The 18564-nt window shown below is 44.1% G+C and overlaps 1 protein-coding gene across 1 annotated transcript; it reads left to right on the top strand.

The window, feature by feature from the left end:
- The first annotated feature begins 36 nt into the window (after window positions 1–36).
- On the top strand, window positions 37–13242 carry SOX30 (SRY-box transcription factor 30). Its single transcript, XM_006138296.4, has 5 exons — window positions 37–1063; window positions 2732–2971; window positions 4897–5076; window positions 7560–8052; window positions 11831–13242. The coding sequence occupies exons 1-5, from the start codon at window positions 190–192 to the stop codon at window positions 12204–12206; spliced, it is 2163 nt and encodes a 720-aa protein (XP_006138358.2). The 5' UTR covers window positions 37–189; the 3' UTR covers window positions 12207–13242.
- The last annotated feature ends 5322 nt before the right edge of the window (window positions 13243–18564 follow it).

Raw genomic sequence — 18564 nt, 5'->3', positions numbered from 1 at the left:
CGCCGGGACGCGGGAGGCGGCACGTGGCGCCCCGCCGTTGCCACTCGCGAGGCGCGGCGGAGGGCGGCGCGAGGCGCGGAAGGGGGCGGGGCCGCGGAGAACGTTTGCGAAGCAACCGCAGGAGACAAACGGCCGGCGACAGAGGGAGGCGGCTGAGCTCACAATCCCCGACAATCCCCCGCCCGCGCCATGGAGGGGGGGGCGCAGGAGGAGCCCCCCCGCCAGCCGCACCCCCCCGCCGCACAGGAGCCCCCCCGCTTGGAGCACCTTCTCCTGCACCCCTTGTCCAGGCAGGGGAGCAGGGAGACGCACCTCCTGCTCCTCCCCCCCCGACAGGGGCCCCCCCACCAACTGCTGCCCCCCTTCCCCGGGCAGGGCCCCCCCTGCAAGGAGCTGCACCCCCTGGATGGGCAGAGTGCCCCCAGCAAGCCTGGGGAGCAGGAGGGGCAGAGCGGGGGCCCCCGGGGGCTGCAGCTGAAAACAGAGGAGCAGGAGCAAGGAGGCCAGCTGGGGTGCAGCGGCTGCAGCAAGAGAAAGAGGGGCGAGCTCAAGGCCGCCACCGCCCGACGAGCAGGGAAAGAGGGGGCCCAGCTCCTAGCTTGTGGCCCCCTCAAGGGAGGAGGGGATAAGAAGAGAGGCAGCCTAGAGGAGAGCCAGAAAGAGGAGCTGGTGAAAGAGACTGGGGGGGACAGCATGGCTTTGGGGACTGGGAAAGAAGGAATAATCAAGACAGAGCAGGCAGAGGCTGCTGGTGAGGACTGCAAGGGGCGGGAAGAAGCTGGATCTTTCAGCGGCCATGTTCATACCAGCAAAGATGCCCCAGCGGCTCAGCTGCCTGGTGGATTTGGAGCGCAGCATTCTCAAGACGTGAAGATCCCACTGACGCTCCATCCAGTACCCTCTGGGGCCAGGATCCAGTTTCAGGGACCTCCGCCTTCTGAGCTGATCCGAGTAACTAAAGTACCCCTTGCCCAAGTGCCCCTTAAAATGCAATCCTTACTGGAGCCTTCAGTCAAAATTGAAACTAAGGATGTGCCCCTCACAGTGCTGCCCTCTGATGCAGGTATTACTCGATGGCTGTGGAATTGGAACTTCCAAGGCTGCCACAAATGTTGCCCCATAAGTGGAATTGTAGCAATTAGAAAACACAAGTAGAAGTGCTGTTGAACTATGGGCCTTTCTATGTCAACTTGTATCAATATCATTTCCGCCTGCACTGAGAGTGTAAACATACAGGGTCACATTCAACCCAGGTTTTACAGGGTCTGTTGATGTCCGTTCTGACTTTAGACCCCTGTAGCTACTATCGGATTTTTAACTAGAAAACCTAAGATTTTCAAGAATAGGAGCCTGAAAGCAGTTTTTAAAGTCCATGTTTAGGCACTGGCCCGATTTTGAAAGTGCATGGGACCCCAACGCCTCTTGTAGACGTTAACACTTGAAAATGATGCTAATTCCGAAGCATGGCATTTAAAGACTGCTTTTAGGCTCCTATTCTTGAAACTCTTGGTCTTAATCTTTAAGAATGGTTTTAGGAGCTCAATTGTAGCCTTGAAAATTAATGATTTCTTTTTAAGTGATGTCCTACTGGCCAACAGACCTTTCTCCTTTCATTGATAATGCAGAGCTTAGATGATTTAGTAATTTAGTGTATTTAGTAATACCATTCATAGAGGGACTGCTTGCGAAGGGAATTGGTAGTAGAGTGGAAATCATCCACTTTTTGGTCCTCGTTTCAAATCCAGCCCTGTTAATTGTGATTCGAAATAACTGGTAAACCTCATTGAGGAATAAGGGTTATTTCGGAAGAAGGGTGTTCTCCCGAAATAACTGCATCCACACCGCATTTTGTATTTCGAAATAGCGCCATAATGCGATTATGCAAATGAAGCGTGGGATATTTAAATCCCAGCTTCATTTGCAATTTCAAATGTCTTCATTTGTATCCCTCTCTTAAAAGAGGGTGCAAGTGTAGACGTACCCGGAGTCCTTCCAGCAAAGGTATCCAGATCACAAAAAACATTTAGCATCTTCTGGAAGACTTAGCAGAAAAGCTCAGAATTGAATGGCAATGGAACTGAACTACCATATTACCCCTGAATGTGGTCCCTACAGGGTCAGGGCTTAGGTACATTACTGTTGCAGTATGCATAAACTTGCACTGATACTATGGCACCTTTATAAAAATATGCATTACATAACACAATAATTAGTTAAATGAAAACAAAACACCTACCATTTTTATTATGGTGAAATTAGTTCTGATCTTTGTGAAAGGATAGAGAGAGAGAGACTATGTAACACTAGCTGATGCTGTAATGTTAAATATTTCAGAGGGATAGCCGTGTTAGTCTGAATCTGCAAAAATGATGAGTCCTGTGACACCTTAAAAACTAACAAATATATTGGGCATAAGCTTTCATGGGTAAAAACCACTTCATTAAATGCATCATGCATCTGGCAAAGTAGTTTTTACCCACAAAAGCTTATGCCTAAATATATCTATCACTCTTAAAGGTGCCAAAGAATTTCTCAGATATTTAAATTATTTTTTATGTGGCATTTCACTTGTGGCTAGTCGTTACTCCATTATACTCTTAGTTGACATTTAAATGTTTTTTCCAGAAGCAATTCTCCAAATATATATGGATTCTTTCTTCAAATATAATCTATGGCAACATTGCATGTGCTGTCTGTCTAATAATTTTCTTTCCCAATTTGTGTTATATAGGGATACCAGATACTCCATTTAGCAAAGATAGAAATGGCCATGTAAAGCGCCCAATGAATGCATTTATGGTGTGGGCAAGAATTCACCGGCCAGCACTAGCCAAAGCTAACCCAGCTGCCAATAATGCAGAAATCAGCGTCCAGCTTGGATTAGAGTGGAACAAACTCACTGAAGAGCAAAAGAAGCCCTATTATGATGAAGCTCAAAAGATTAAAGAAAAGCACAGAGAAGAATTTCCTGGTAAAAAAAATGCATGTACTTCCTTAGACCTGCATGCTTTAAAAGTTTAGGTGACCCCAAAAATGTTGACTTTATAAAATACTCGTGGACTAGTGCAGTACTCTGCATGGACTCATACAGATAGATGCCATTAGAGGGGGAAATGGCAGACAGAGAGCTGTGTGATTGGCAATACATCCAGTACAGTAGGATTGGAAAAGGAAAGGCCATATAGGAAACAAGGGTCAATATGCTGAATGAGAAGTAATCCTGTGTGGAGGTGGAAAAGAGGAGGTTTCTCAACTTCTAACGTTTGGTTCTTGGAGCACTGTATTCTGAACTTTGAATTCCCTGTGGTTCTAGAGTTATTTATTCTTTCAATTTAATATTCATTTAAGGCATTTTCCTAAAAATTAATGTTATCAGATACTATGGTGACAAGAGCCATAGAAATGCTATAAATAGATTAAATACATGTTTCAGCCTCAGCTGTGGACTAACAGTTTCCAGTCTGGGAGTAATAATTCAAATATTAATAGCATCCAATATTCATATTAAAATAAATCTATACCTATAACACTAATTATAAGTTAAATTATTAAAGTTGAAAGAGTTTTTCAAATATAATTTACCATTCTCTGGTTATTCTGTTTCTTAGTATCTTTTCACTCAGATTAGGCAAAAAAAATTAAACTAGTGAGTTTCACTTTGTTTCTCATGTACAAATATAATTCTGCAACTTTTAGGTTGCAAAGCTGCAAGGGAATGTTAATGCCAAACATAAATCTGAACAAAAATATCTATTTTCATTGGAAACACATTCATTTTAAATTGAATTAGCACCATTAAATTGAATTGAAATAGCAGGAATACCAAATGGCTAATTCATCCCTTCTTCCTCTAGTTTTAAGATGTGTACATTACACTATTGTAAGTAATCCAGAAGTAAATCAAGACTCAAATCTGGTTTTCTGTGTTTGGTTGGAGGACTTGTTTGAGATCTGAAATGTGGAATGAGACTTTTTTCAGCCTTTAACTGAAGACGGCAAGGTAATGGGGTCCTTAACAAAGCATTTTTCTCCTGTGTAATTTAAACAGGTGAAAAAACAGAATAAAAATCACTAAAATATAAAGTGTTACACACTTTGTATCTGTGATGTCATAATCCTTGTTCTCCAGACTGTGACAGAGTATTCCAGAATAAACAAGATCTGAATTTCTTATGTCAAAAACAAATAGAAATCAGAACACTAATATTAAACAATTCGAAACATTAAGGCCTTCTTAATCATGAAACAAAAAAATCAAAGCTCCTTAATGAAACCTAACAAGTAGAAATGACCTACCATTATCTTTACAAGTTTGTTTCTATTTAATTGGTGTATGTATCAGAAACAAACCTAGTTCTGCCTGCAATAATAAATGCACAGTTCTCACTGGGTCAGGTTCTTCCTTAACTATTACCTCTCTGCAGTTTCACTGGTGTAAATGAAATTTTCACAGGTGAGAATTAGGGAGCCAGTGAGATTATAAATCCAGAGCCATAAATTTAACCTTACCATATTTTTTCAAAATAAAGCTCAGGCTCCACTGCCATTTTCTCCTTTTCCCTCCCTTCATAATATGTTGTTAACTTATGCCACAGTGACCCCTCTGATTTTTTGATCCTGGATTTCCTTCAGCAGTCGCTTAATATCATATTTTAAGATCAAAAGAATGCAAGAATGTGCCAGTTTCATCATATTCTGATGTGCTCAGTCTGCCACTATTTTGAAGTGAATGGGAGTTTGCTGTTGGCTTAACTGGAAGAGGATTTGTTCTTGTGGAGCCATACAAACTTTTCAGAAATGTGGGTGTTGTAATTTTTCACGTCTTGTTACAGTGAAAGAAACCAGCCCACACGTATGTGAAACCTGCCTTAAGCTTTCTCATTTACTCTTCTGCAGGCTGGGTTTACCAACCACGACCAGGCAAAAGAAAGCGCTTCCCGTTGACTGTCTCCACTGTCTTTTCTGGCACCTCTCAGAACATCATCACTACAAACCCAACCACAATTTATCCTTTCCGATCACCCACTTACTCCGTTGTCATTCCAAGTGTGCAGAACAGTATTGGACATCCTGTCTGTGAGTTTGTTTCATTAGTTTTGGTGAATTCAAGAATAAGAAAACTGTATCCTGCGTAAGGTCAAGAATAAGCCAGCATAAGCGTGTTTAAAGCAACAATCGAGTGGCAAAAATGCTTAAGTGGATAAGGTGAAGTTTGTCAGAAAAAGTGTCACAGGGAAAGATGTTAACAGTGTGAGTGGTACATTTAGCCATATCTAAACTTGCAGGTGCAGTTTTGCACACAATGTTCTAGATGTACGGTGTTTTCACAGCCACAATTTTGCATGTATAACAACTCATAGAATCATAGAACATTAGAACTGGAAGGCTATGTCTACACTGGCGGGTTCTTGTGCAAGAACATCTTGCACAAGGGTTCTTATGCAAGAACACGTCCACACTGCCATGTGCTTTTGTGCAAGAGCATCCATGGCAGTGTGGATGCTCTCTTGCACAAGAAAGCTCTGATGGCCATTTTAGCCATAGGGCTTTCTTGCGCAAGAAACCCCTGCTGCGCATCTACACTGCCTTCTTGTGCAGAACTCTTGCACAAGAGGGCTTACACTTGTTAGACAAGAGCATAGCTCTTGCGCAAGATTCCCTCTCTTACCATGCTTTACTGTAAATCTTCTTGCACGAGTGTGGACGCTCTGCGGAAGAATGGCCATTCTTAAGCAAGAACCCACCAATGTACACATAGCTGAAGGGACTTCCAGAGGTCATCGAGTCCAGTCCCCTGCTCTCATGGTAGGACCAAGTAGCAACTGAGCATAACTCAGTTATGTACACAACTGGAGTAATTATGTATTTAACTAGCTAATTTGCATACTGTTGTAACCATGTTAGTCCCGGGATATTAGAGAGACAAGATGAATGAGGTAATAGCTTTTATTGGACCATCATCTGTTGGTGAGAAAGACAAGCTTTTGAGCTTACATAGAGTCCTTCATGTCGTGAACAATAAAACCTCCATATAAGCTCAAAAGATTGTCTCTCTCACAACAGAAGTTGGTCCAATAAAAAATATTACCTCACCTGCTTTATCTTTCTAATTTGCAAACACACATACAGTTTGAATACACATATCCATGTTTCTGCACACACCGAAAGCTGGCTCTGAGAAGCATGTCAGAAAAGTGGATGTGCAGCATTGTACTCCCCTTATTTAATCTGGGTTGAGGCGTCTTTTTAAAGTGGGGACCTATCTGATCAGTTAAAGAACATATTCCATGCAGGTTAACCCCTTGACCTATGGTCCCACATATCATCATTTAAGCAGTTTTAGCAGTGCTTGAACAGAAGATTTTTGGAGAAAGCCAAGCATGCCTCAAGAAGGAGTTAACAATTGTATAGGTAGCCCCCTTTCTTCTGCCTCGGTAGCGATCCGTTGTCCCAGTATGGATATGGAAGTGCTGGAGATGCTATCTTTCATGTAGGAAAACAAAGGCCATGAGCATTTATGGTCATTTATGTAATATTCAGACTATTACATGTAATAACACCACTGTGTTCTGATTAAATTCTACCTTGAATAACTTCATGTTACCTGCCTAAATTCCCTCTGTAGTCTTCATTGGATATTGTATTCTGCTTTTCCTGATCTAAACAATTGTACAGTGTTGTGATGCCATCTAGAATACCTACTCTGTTTTATCCCAGAGGTGGCTATACTTTAGTTGTAGTTGAAGTGATTCCTGTATATGTTGTTGTAAAGCACAACATTTTCCACTGACTTGGGATTTAGGCTCTGAAGTCACTTAGTCACGTTTGAAAATATCCCCCAAAATGCATTGGAATCAGTCTGTAGAAAGGGCACACTCTAAAATGATAACTTTGTCATAAAAATGTTACAGAAACATGTCTGTGGGTATCCTTTTACAAAACAAATGAAAAATTACAATTTGGAGGCAGTTTGTTGTTTCCATCTGATTCTGTTTCTGTGGTCACAGTAGAATTGAGCAGGTTTACATCAGCTGAGAGGGTCAGTACAGAATCTGCCTGGGGACTTTGCTTTGTCTGTCTTGTTCTCATTCTATGGCTATGTATAGACTACAGGTTTTTTTTTTTTAAATTGGCCTTTTTTTAATAAAACGTCACTTGCGTCTAGACTGCCGCCGCGTTCTTTCAAAATTAAATTGAAAGAACGTGGAGGTTTTTTCGACAGCAGTAAACCTCATTTCACGAGGAAGAACACCTTTTTTTCGAAAGAGCTCTTTCGAAAAAAAGCATTATTGAACACAAACAGGGCTTTTTCGAAGGAGAGCATCTAGATTGCCTGGGTGCTCTCTTTTGAGAAAGCGGTTTGCTTCTTCAAAAAAAGTGATGGCTGTCTAGATGATCTCTTTCTAAAGAAACTTTTTCAAAATGAAAAAGCTTCTTTCGAAAGAAGAGTGTAGTCTAGACGTTCCCTATGTGTAGTTAGCTAATGTGGTACTTATCAAAGGCTGTTATTGGACCCTTTCCATTCATAACTGATCAATAATCATTTCTGTTTCCAAAAGGTGAAGCCCCTTCTACTATCCAGCTTCCAGCTCCTTCCATTCAACATCCAGGTCCAATTACACTTTTCCAGCCGAGTGTTGGAAGCACCACCCCAATGGCTGTTCCAGCTCCAAATCTGCCTCTTCACCCTGTAATTCCACCACAGCGATTTGCTGGACCTGTGCAGACAGAAGCTCATCATGTACCTTCCGGATCAAATTGTTCTGTAAAGAGACCTACCCCAGTTTGCATTGAGAGCTCCAGCAGAAACCCAAGTAACGCCAACACCACTCACTCCAGATTTCCTGTCTCTACCAGTCAACCCCCTAAGGAGTACTCAGGTGTTTCTACTTGTCCTAGAAGTGCACCAATTCCCCAGGCTCCTCCCATTCCTCACTCACATCTCTATCAACCTCCTCCCATTGGTCATCCAGCCACTCTCTTTGGAGCTCCTCCTCGATTTTCGTTTCATCACCCTTACTTCTTACCCGGACCCCATTACTTCCCATCAAGGTAATGAAGCCATTCCTTTACATTCCAGTGAGAGCCTGTGTGTGTAAAGGGTCAATTAAACCTCCTGCTTATAGAAGGAGTGCAAGAAACAGCAGGCTGGATCAATGACTCTCTGCTCAGGAATGGGAGGCTGGGGGTGGGAGGGGAGTGGGCTTGGAGCTATTGGTAGTTGGGTACAACTCAGAGCAGCCTCAGGCTGACAGGTCTCAAAGCTGGGGATCTGTTAAGGTGGCATTACACTAACAGTAAATAGAAGTGCTTGCTTCCCCTCCCAACCATCCAAGTCCCAGCAGTTCAACTGAATTCAACAAAAATATATTGAGTAAAAGTCACGGAAATAAAAAAAAATCAGATAGAATTAGAACTGGGCAAGCATTTGAGCTAGTTACACAGCACGCCAAGTTCCTTGGTGGGTTTGGCTATGAAAAGAAATAGTGCTGAAGTCTGACCCAATGGAACGAGCCCTGGGGATGACATAGCAAATAAACCCTAGTACAGGCAGTCCCTGGGTTACATGGATCTGACTTACATCGGATCCCTACTTACAAACAGGGTGAGGCAACCCCGCACTAGCTGCTTCCCCCCAGCAGACCAGGGAGACGCAAAGCTAGTGCCTCCCCCAGCAGACCAGGGAGACGCGGAGCGGCTTTTCTCAGCAGACACCTCAGCTTGAGAATAAAGGACTGAGGGAAGTGAGGTGTGGGAGAATAAAACTGAGCTCTGGAGAAATGTTTGGCTAGAGTTTCCCCTACAATATGTACCAGTTCCGACTTACATACAAATTCAACTTAAGAACAAACTTACAGTCCCTATCTTGTACGTAACCCGGGGACTGTCTGTATAGCATCTGCACTTTTGGATTAGTCAGCTGGTGAACAGCAACTTGAACCCAAAACTCTTGTGTCTGCACACCCCCATTACAGTATACGGTTCTGACTAAGCTGATCACATGCAGAGAGACTGTTATGAGTTCAACAGTGACTCTGTGCAGGCTCCAGTGTCTTGGAAGAAGCCAGCTGAGCAACATCCAATGTGCTGTTCAGATACAAAGGACCTGGAAGCCAGCTAGTGTGCAGAGATCCATGAAAAGAATACACAGGGCACAAAGTCTGTGTCACTTGGAACAGGGATAAGCGAGCTCAGTGTTCATTTTTACAGCTTACGTTTTATGAGTGAGTTCAGTGTTCATTTTCCTGGCTTACATTTTGTAGGTAGCCAGTTTCCTAGATTTGATTTTAGAGAAATTTCAGGCTCACAAATTATTGTAAAAATTACTCTCCAACAGGAGATGTGTAAAGATTTGGGGCCACATTCTGCCCTGACTTACCACACTCTCCTATTGATTTCAGCAGAATATGCCTTCACAAAGAAGAAGTCAGGGCAGTATATGACCCAAGAACGTGGGAATACTTTATTGACAGATTGTATCTGGAATACAAGTCTGTTTGTGGGAATTTGTTACTTTCAAAAGCCTTAAACAACAGCCTTGGGTTACCATCATTTGGAGAACACACATTGGTGCCTTCATGTTGGCCACTACAGACGATCTAGGCTTTGGCCTTTTGTGACCATCATTAGACATGAGCAGTTTGGGTTGTTTTGTTGTTTGCTTATATCATAGCAGTCTGTTGTGTGTTCTAACAAAAACTGGGCTTTGAAAAATTACATACCCCACCATGGGAATGTTAAATTTAGATTAATCAACTAATTGATGGAATTTCCATTGACTAGTCGATAAGTGGGGGAGCCACAGCGGGGCTAGCTCCCGGCCCTGGGAGCTCATCCCATTGCAGCTCTGCCTTTTAAATGTATTAAGAGCTGTCAGGCTCTTAATACATTTAAAAGACTGAAGCGCAGCGTAGGGGACCCATCGCGAGCCAGGACAGCTGATTCCCCCAGCACCGGCACCCGGCTCCCGCTCCCCCTACTTTCCCCCCCACCTCTCTCTGATAGAGGCAGCAACAGTCGGGGGGAAACAACTATTTGAGGGACTAGTCAACTATCCGATAAGCTTATGCTTATTATGTTTATTGAATAGTTGACTAGTCGACTAGTCACTGCATCCTCACACACATCTCTGACACAAACTCATCTGCAAGTTCAGTTCTGTGGGATTTTTGTTTTCCTGGAAACAGTTCATCTTTTTTATGTAGCACTGTTTGTGCAATGTATGTGTGCAAAATTGTATGCTTAAAAATTAGTGGGGGTTGAAGAAATGTATGGAAAGACGTCTTGACTGTGTTTGTACAAGCTGCTTTTGGGACCATATCCATGTGCTCACTTAAGACATAACTAGTACCATGAAAGCCTGGATCTGCATTGTACCAATACATATCTTTATAGTATCATTAGAGAAGGGGTCTGTTGTTCCGTATACTTCAATTAATCTACAGCACTGTACATGTCTATTACATTGTATGCATTGTAAAACGCTTGGACATTCAGTCAAGATAAAAATGCAGTCGGTAAGCAGTTGTTTGGGGAGATATTTCTTATCATCTTGTATGGAATTTCTCACTTTCAGCTGCCAGTCACACAATGCCTACTCATATATCCTGATGGGGCACATATGCAGCTCTCAGTGTGTTATGTGAGTGGCAGCCACTCAATGTATACTCTCAGTCTGGCGCTGAGGATGTTCCATGGGTCGCAGCCATGTGCCGATTGGACTGCAGGTTGATATCCCATCCTCCATGAACTTACCCAATTCTTTTTTTAACCCAGTTATGCTTGCGGCCTTCACAGCCTCTCCTGGCAACATAGTAAACATGAGGGCAGGATTCCCGGACAGCCTTCCTTTCTACTAATAATCTAGCAGCTGCAAGACGTGTTCTAACGAAATAAAAGGAATTGTTTTTAGTCTGTTTCCCACTCTGCTATGAATGGTGGCCTCAGAGATCTCATAAACTGGCTTAGAACGTAAGAATGGCCACACTGGCTCAGACCAAAGGTCCATCTAGCCCAGCGTTCTGTCTGCCGGCAGTGGCCAATGCCAGGTGCCCCAGAGGGAGTGAACAGAACAGGGAACCATCACGTGATCCCTCCCCTGTCGCCCATTCCCAGCACCTGGCACTCCAGAGGCTTGGGGACACCCCGGAGCCTGGGGTTGCACCCAGGACCATCTTAGCTACATCCTCCGTGAACTTAATTCTTTTTGAACCCAGTTATGCTTTTGGCCTTCGTAGCATCGCCTGGCAACAAGTCCCACTGCTTGGCTGTGCTATGTGATGAAGTATTTCCTTTGGTTTGTTTTAAACCTGCTGCCTGTTCATTTCATTGGATGACCCCGGTTCTTGTGTACTGTGACAGGGTAAATGACACTTTGCCGCCACACTGTTGGTGAGTTTATAGAGCTCTGTCAGATCCCGTGGTGATTATGATGCTTAGTTTTACTCTTTTCAGTGTTTGCGAACATGCTTGCTAGCTTGTAGGACACTATTCTATCTGTGGCATGATTTATATTAAGAAATAAAAGTTGTGTTTTTTTAAGCAGCTTCTTGGGCGTATCCATCAGCAACAGAGCTGCATATGTAGGTTAGTGTCTCTGTCATAGACCTTGGGTGTGACTCTCCTTGTATAGAGGCGGGGTGCAGTTGGTAGAGGTTGGTGTGCGTAAGTAGCTCACTACTGGATGAATTGGCTAATTCAGATCATTCAGGTAACTTTCATCCTCAGGCCTCAATAGAAATGCAGCCAGTCGTACGTAGTCCTTATGCTTTACAGCTTATCACCATAGCAAAAAGTTTGATTTTTCATCTTTTGATCTCTTTCTCTGCAGCACGTGTCCGTACAGCCGCCCTCCGTTTGGCTATGGGAATTTCCCGAGTTCCATGCCCGAATGCCTGGGCTTTTATGAAGACCAGTATCAAAAGCACGAGGCTATGTTTTCTGCCCTGAATAGAGACTATCCTTTCAGGGAGTACCCCGATGAGCGTGCACACAGTGAAGACTCCCGTAGCTGTGAGAGCCTAGAGGGAGTGTCTTATTACAACAGCCACAGTGAGGAAGAATATTTAACTCCCATGCCACAGTTAGATATTGGAGCCTTGGAGAACGTTTTCACGGCAACCCCATCCACCCCCTCCAGCATCCAGCAAGTCAATGTGACTGACAGTGATGAGGAAGAGGAGGGGAAAGTGTTGAGAGATTTGTAATTATTAACCCAGATGATAACCATCCCTAGGAGTATTTTAAAATATTAAATAAACGTTTCAGTCCAAGAATATCTTTTTAGTCAGTGTGTTCAAGGAGAAACCCAAATCACCTTGGTGATAACGGCAAATTGTTGGAAGAACTCAGATCATCCTGTAGCATTTCGGGAGGCCAGACATGGAACTGGGGCTGTTACTGAAGTCGCTGGGTTTTCACCTGCTCACACAAGGCCTGGATTTAGGTCTGGAGTCACAAGAGCATTCCTCTTCAGGAAAGCATTAAAACGTGCTTAGCTTTAGACCTGTGCTTAAGCGCTTTTCTGAATAGGAAAATGCTTAAGTGCTGGCTGGAATCAGGACCTTAGCTGTCTTTGTTCCAGGACTTGTGTTCATTTTGGCAGCTTTACTTTAGGAATTTTAGCATGTGAAATAATTCTCTTCCCGTGTCACAGATTCATGAACAAAATGTAAGGCTGGATGCAATAAAATGCACTGACAGCTAAGGACTGGGGTCTGAAATAATTCCCCTATGCTTTCAGATTTGCCCTTTGGCTACCATGAGATGTTTATTTAGCAACATAATTTAGTTTGTTTTTCTATATAATCTGTATTTTTGCTGAAAATTGTTGTGTAATACATTGGCTATGTAGGCTCCAGTTCTACCACCCCTACTCACATTCAATTGTATCTTACTGTGCCAGAGTCGCATTGGTTTAAATGGGGACAGTTTGGACAGCAAGGTGCTATTAGTGGGAGTGGGGGTGACAGAATCTAGCCCCATGAAATAACTTATACTAGTGGACTATGAGTTGATCCCTGAGTATAGTTAATATTAATATTTATACAGTATATATTTTACATTTGTTAGCTCGAAAATGTGTCTCCACTGAACTGTAAGAGTAGATGAGATACAGATTTTGATTGCCAAAACTAGTAATTCATGTCACTAAACGATTTTTTTCCTTTTCTTCCCATTTCTTTCACGGGGTATCCCGTTGTTCTGCTTCTGTTCTGTTTCAATAAAGTCACATGAACTGCGTGGTGTTAGTGCTGTATGTTACAACGACAAGCTTTACGGTGTGCATAGTCATCAGCCTTACAAAGAGGACCTGAGACCCCTGTATGATCAGAACTCACATTTTAACCCTTTGCCCATGTTCCTTGTTTAGCAGATAAGGAAATCAGACCTATTGCAAACTGAAGGCCCAATGAAAACAAGGGGGACATTTATCATTGACCCGAGTTGGACCACCCAGGCTGGAGGTGCAGGAGCTGCTCTAGGAATCCTGTAGCAAGCAGGCCTAGAGGATGTGTGGCCAGGCGTGCTTTACGGTTATTCTGCAGCATTCCCTTTGAGGAGCCGGCTGCTCTCTTAGCCATCCCATTATGCCTCCGTGGCCGGGACTGGGTACTTCTGCATCTCTTTGTGCTCTCGAGTGTAGGGAAAGGATCCCAACCTGCTGCTTGGCGGGAGAGAAGAGGTGTCCTGTGCCCTCTGCCCTGCCCATCCCTGGGCACTAGTGGACCAGGGCTAGTCCTCAGAATGTGAGTTGCCCTGGAATTAATCATTTCTATTGCGGCAAGTGCAACTCTTCACTGAAAATTGTTAACACCATATCACAGCAGTAGCATTTCACTACGTGTCCAGTGAGTCAGTACTTAAACAGTACTAGAGGATTTACCTGGTGTTGGTTGGGACTTTGTGGGGGCTCAGTGCAGAAGTCAGGTGATGCTGCTCCAGTGATAGCTCCCTGGGACCCCCGGGGCCACACTGTTGAGCCGACAGCTCCTCCTGGGGGTGGCGTGAGTGGTGGCTCCTCCCAGGGAGGGAGCAGCGGCTGCTCTGACAGGCCCTGGCTTGCGTCTATGGTGGGGCTGCCCTGCCTGGCCCTGGCCCGTGTCTCCGAGGGCCAAGGGGAGGGATTTGAGGTGGGATGGCCACTTACCTGTGGCTGGTGGCCAGCAATACAAAGAGCCCTACCCCAAGCTAGCCATCTCTTCCTGGTGCTGCTGCCCCCTGTGGTCACTCGGCAGTATAGGTGCCCATGCACTTGCTGCCCTCGGTGGTCATTGCAGAGCATAACTGTCCCTGCTCTCCTACCTCTCCCTTTCCATATGATGGAAAACGGTCCCATTCCAGGCACTTCCTGTTTTCCTGGCACAACCAAACCCTGGCCTTGATTTACGTTAAGATAAGAGGAAGCTGCCTATCAAGTTTGGTGGTCCTAACTCTTACTGTTTAGGAAGAGTTCTTGAACAAATGGACTCACAGACTGACGGACGGACTCATGGGCGGACAGATGCACAAACTCTCTAAAATATATAGAGATATACAGGTAATACAGCTGCTTTTTTTGTTGGGGAAACAATAGAAAAGAAGGTAGAAAGGGTTATAATTGTACAATGGATATTTTCCAGATAGATAAATACCGTAGATACTCTTTAGATTTTCCATAGATGATAATGCCTGGTTTTAAGGTGTTTAAGGCTTTATGCAGTTAAAGAATATGGCTAGATTCTAGTACACTATACACTGTGATCATGCTGTAACCAACCCTGCTGCTTCCATTATAATCTGGAGTGTGAATGGGGCCCTGAGAGAAAAGTCTTATAAATAAATGAAAATGCCTGTTAGCTCCTAAATTGGCTCCTGAGGGAAAGCTGATAGGGCCCTAGTGCGTGTATGTGGGCAAATGTGCTCATTCCCGCACAAGTATGTCTCCAAAGTGTGAAGCAGCTGTTAGCAGGATTACTCCCTGAATCTGACCTCCCTCTCCCCACACTTCCCGTTTGTGGTAGATCCCAGGGCTGGTAAAAGGAGACTATTTCATTACAATGTGCAGGAAGCAGAGCTGCTGCTTTCCAGAAATAGTCTGAATGTGGGGTGCCCTACTGGGAGGTGGATTCCCTTTGCCTTGCTTTGGGGGAGCTGCCCCATGGGTTCTCCTTTGGCCATCTTTCTGCTTAGGACCCCGATCCAGCATGCTGCCAAGTGGCTTCGACTCCCAGGATCTGTGATGGGCATCTCACACTGGCCTTTTTAAGAGGGAGCAAGTGGGGGAGGAAGAGAAGGTCCAGTACACCTGGGAGTGATTATCTGCTGCCAAATTGGGCTTAAGGGAATTCACCTGGATCTTATAAGGAGGGAGACAGCAGCAGGGGATCTTTCTGGGCTGGAGAGTGTGTGGAAGAAGGCTGATTGCCAGCAGGGAGTGGCTGTTTGGTGACGAACAGAATCCACCAAAAGAAGAGCTCTAGGGCTATGCCTACGCTGCGCAATAAGATATGCAAATGAGGCACGGGGATGACTATCACCACACCTCATTTGCATACCTAATAAGCCACCATTTTTGCAGCACGGACTTTTGCACAAGAAGGAGCTGTCTACACTGCTAGGAGCTGTCTACACTGCTCCTTCTTGCGCAAAAAAGCCCTCTTGCACAGAGCTGTTCCACCGCTTATTTTGAGGAAGAACAGCTTTGCGCAGGAGGGTTTTTTTTTGCACAAGAAGGAGAAGTGTAGACAGCTTCTGGCACAAAAGCCCATGCCGCAAAAATGGCATCTCATTAGGTATGCAAATGAGGCGAGGCAATATTCATCCCGTGCCTCATTTGCATATCTTATTGCGCAACAATGCATAGTGTAGACATAGCCTAGGAGTGGTAAAAGATGCTGAAGCTGAGTATGAAGGACTATGTGGTGGGGGGGGGGGGTGTGAACTTTCACAGAGATTTTTTTCTCCTCTCTGTATGTTGGTCATTTGGCTTCCTCACATTTTGGTCTGTTATCCCTTACAGTGTTGCAATCCCAAAAAGTCTGCTCCTTCAGAAGGTTTTCTCTCTAGAACAGAGAGATCAGCAGATGGGCTGAGTTTTTCAAAGTTACCTTGGCATTTTGATCACCAATTCTCTTCTAATTTTCAGGACAACTGGGCCTCCAAATCCTTCAGGCAGCTTTAATTGTCTCTGGGTAAAAGCCCCATGACTATGGCTGTGTGTCACTTCACCTGTGGTAGGTGCATAAGGAGAGCTGGATTGAGGGAGAAAAGCTTACTGTGCGATCAATATCTCTATTATAGACAAGGGTCCCGCCATCATAAAAAGGTGATTTGTTTGCATTCTAGACCTCAACACGTAGTGGGCATTTCCTGTAACTTCCTCTGTGCTATGCACTAACCCAGTGAGTCAAGACCTAGTCTATTGACAGCTGTGGTAAGATGTAATGATTTTGATTACAGGTGTGATTTCTCCCTCTCCCATATCATTAGAACAGGACCACCCCTGTGGATACAGTCATAGCAATATGACGGTATCTTATGTCAGTATAGCTATTCCCATTATGGAAATAAGTTATATTTGTACTAGAAGATTTACCTGGCATTGCTCTGGTTCTTCAGGGTTGGCGGAGTGGGGGGGGGGGGGGGGGGCAGAGGACTGGGGGTCTCAGAATCGGGTGGGGGCATCAGAGACCTCTCCCCTGGGCTGGCCCTGGGGCACTGGGGATGTGCTTGCTTGCTGCCCCCCTGTGGTCATTCTGGAGTATTTATATCCCTGCTAACACAGCCCCCCTTTTCTGTTTGATGAGAAACAGTCACATTCTAGGCACATCCCACTGTCCTGGCACAGCCAATCCCTGACCTTGCTTTGAGATATCATAAGAGGAAGCAGCCTACCAAATTTGGTGGTCCTAGCTCTTACTATTTAAACAAACAGATCTTTGAACAAACAGATTCACAGAGGAAGTGGGTTTTGCCTATGAAAGCTCATGATACTATGTATATTTTTGTTAGACTCTAAGGTGCTACAGAACTACTTGGTTTTTTTTTACTCACAGAGGGACAGACAGATGCACAAACTATCAATCTATGATGTGTATCCCTGCTTTGGAAAACACAGCCGCTCTGAGCTCTGCACGTATTTCCTGCCCTTTTGAATGGAAGGGGAAAAACTGAGGATGAGTTGGGACTAGTTGACGCCCTTCCGAACGGTCACCACCTGAAATAGTGAAGTCAGCTGTTAAATTGTCAGTTGCTTCTATTGAATTCCAGTCTCTTTCCTTTGATAATGCCAAGTATTAGGCGATAAAAAGGTCTTAAAATGGAAGGATTTAATATTCCTTTCAAGTCTGTCAAGAATGCAGATGCTCCCTTGGTCAAGGCAAGTGTCTCAAATGTTGATGTTTGACAGCAGCCAAGTAGTGTTCACATCTCTGTCATTTTTTGTGATCCTTCTTCCCGAATCAGTCTTTGAACAGTGATTCCTTAGGCAGCTTTTCCTTTCCCCAAAGAGTTTCTCTTGAAATATCGCTGAAGTTCACTTAGTCTGATGAAAACCCAAATGATTAGATCATATAAATGGTTTGACCAACATGGCCAATGATCCATCTAGCCCAGTGTCCTGTCTTCCAGTGGTGGCTGGTGCCAGATGTTTCAGAGAGAATGAACCATTAGGGTAATTATTGAGAGATCCATCCCGTTATCCAGTTTCAGCTTCTGGCAGAGTTAAGGACACTGTGAGGACGGGGTTCTCATCTCTAAACAGGCTTATTACTTAACAGGAATTCTTTCTATTTCCGTGTTGGAATGACTCCTAATTCATGATGGATTATAATAGTGTCTCCAAGCCATGTGCATTAAAATGCTTGACAAACACTAATGAGCTTTATTTTCCCTTTTTTCTCCACTCAAGTGGGCTTTGCCCATGAAAGCTCATGACTATATATATATATATATATATATATATATATTTGTTAGTTTCTACGGTACCACAGGACTACTTGTCATTTTAATGAATTAATATTAGCTTCACTGCAACCCTATCATGTTTGCAAATATCAATGTCTCCATTTTACCTGTTGGGAGACAGAGGGTCTTATTTTTAGACCTCACTAACCATTTTCATGGTCCCGTCCTCTATCTGTGTGTCCATTTATGGGCACTGCAGGAGGACTTCTAAATTTACCTACATCCCATGGGAAATCCCCATAGCAGAGCGGGAAACAGAATCCAGATTTCCTGGGTTCCGACCCAAGGTTTTGATCAGCATTAGACAGACAGCAGGAATGGAAAGCACACCCGGGAGTTCCATTTCTCCAGGGGGATGTTGGAGAAAGTCGCAAATCTCACACCTGCAGGGACAGTGGTAATCAAGTGAAACCCCTCAAGGAGGTAGAATCATAGAATCATAGAATAATAGGACTGGAAGGGACCTCGAGAGGAAGAGGAAGGAGCTTTGGAAAAGCTAGGCAGGATGTGACTAACACAAACCAAATACACAGGGAAGCCTTGGAAGGTAACTTCATTTACAGGTTTGGAGCCCATCACAAAGGTATGAACAAAGACATGACCTGGCTAGCACACCAA

The sequence above is a fragment of the Pelodiscus sinensis genome, chromosome 17 (assembly GCF_049634645.1).
Source record: "Pelodiscus sinensis isolate JC-2024 chromosome 17, ASM4963464v1, whole genome shotgun sequence".
Taxonomy (NCBI): domain Eukaryota; kingdom Metazoa; phylum Chordata; order Testudines; family Trionychidae; genus Pelodiscus; species Pelodiscus sinensis.
Note: the sequence above shows the minus strand (reverse complement) of the source record. Positions and strands in the feature narration are given on the sequence as shown.

Excerpts from the sequence above, each read along its gene's own strand:
- SOX30 (XM_006138296.4), top strand. The coding sequence starts at position 190 with ATGGAGGGGGGGGCGCAGGAGGAGCCCCCCCGCCAGCCGCACCCCCCC. Across the intron at positions 1,064-2,731 it reads AGTGCTGCCCTCTGATGCAG|GGATACCAGATACTCCATTT; the intron begins GTATTACTCGAT and ends TGTGTTATATAG. Across the intron at positions 8,053-11,830 it reads CCCCATTACTTCCCATCAAG|CACGTGTCCGTACAGCCGCC; the intron begins GTAATGAAGCCA and ends CTTTCTCTGCAG.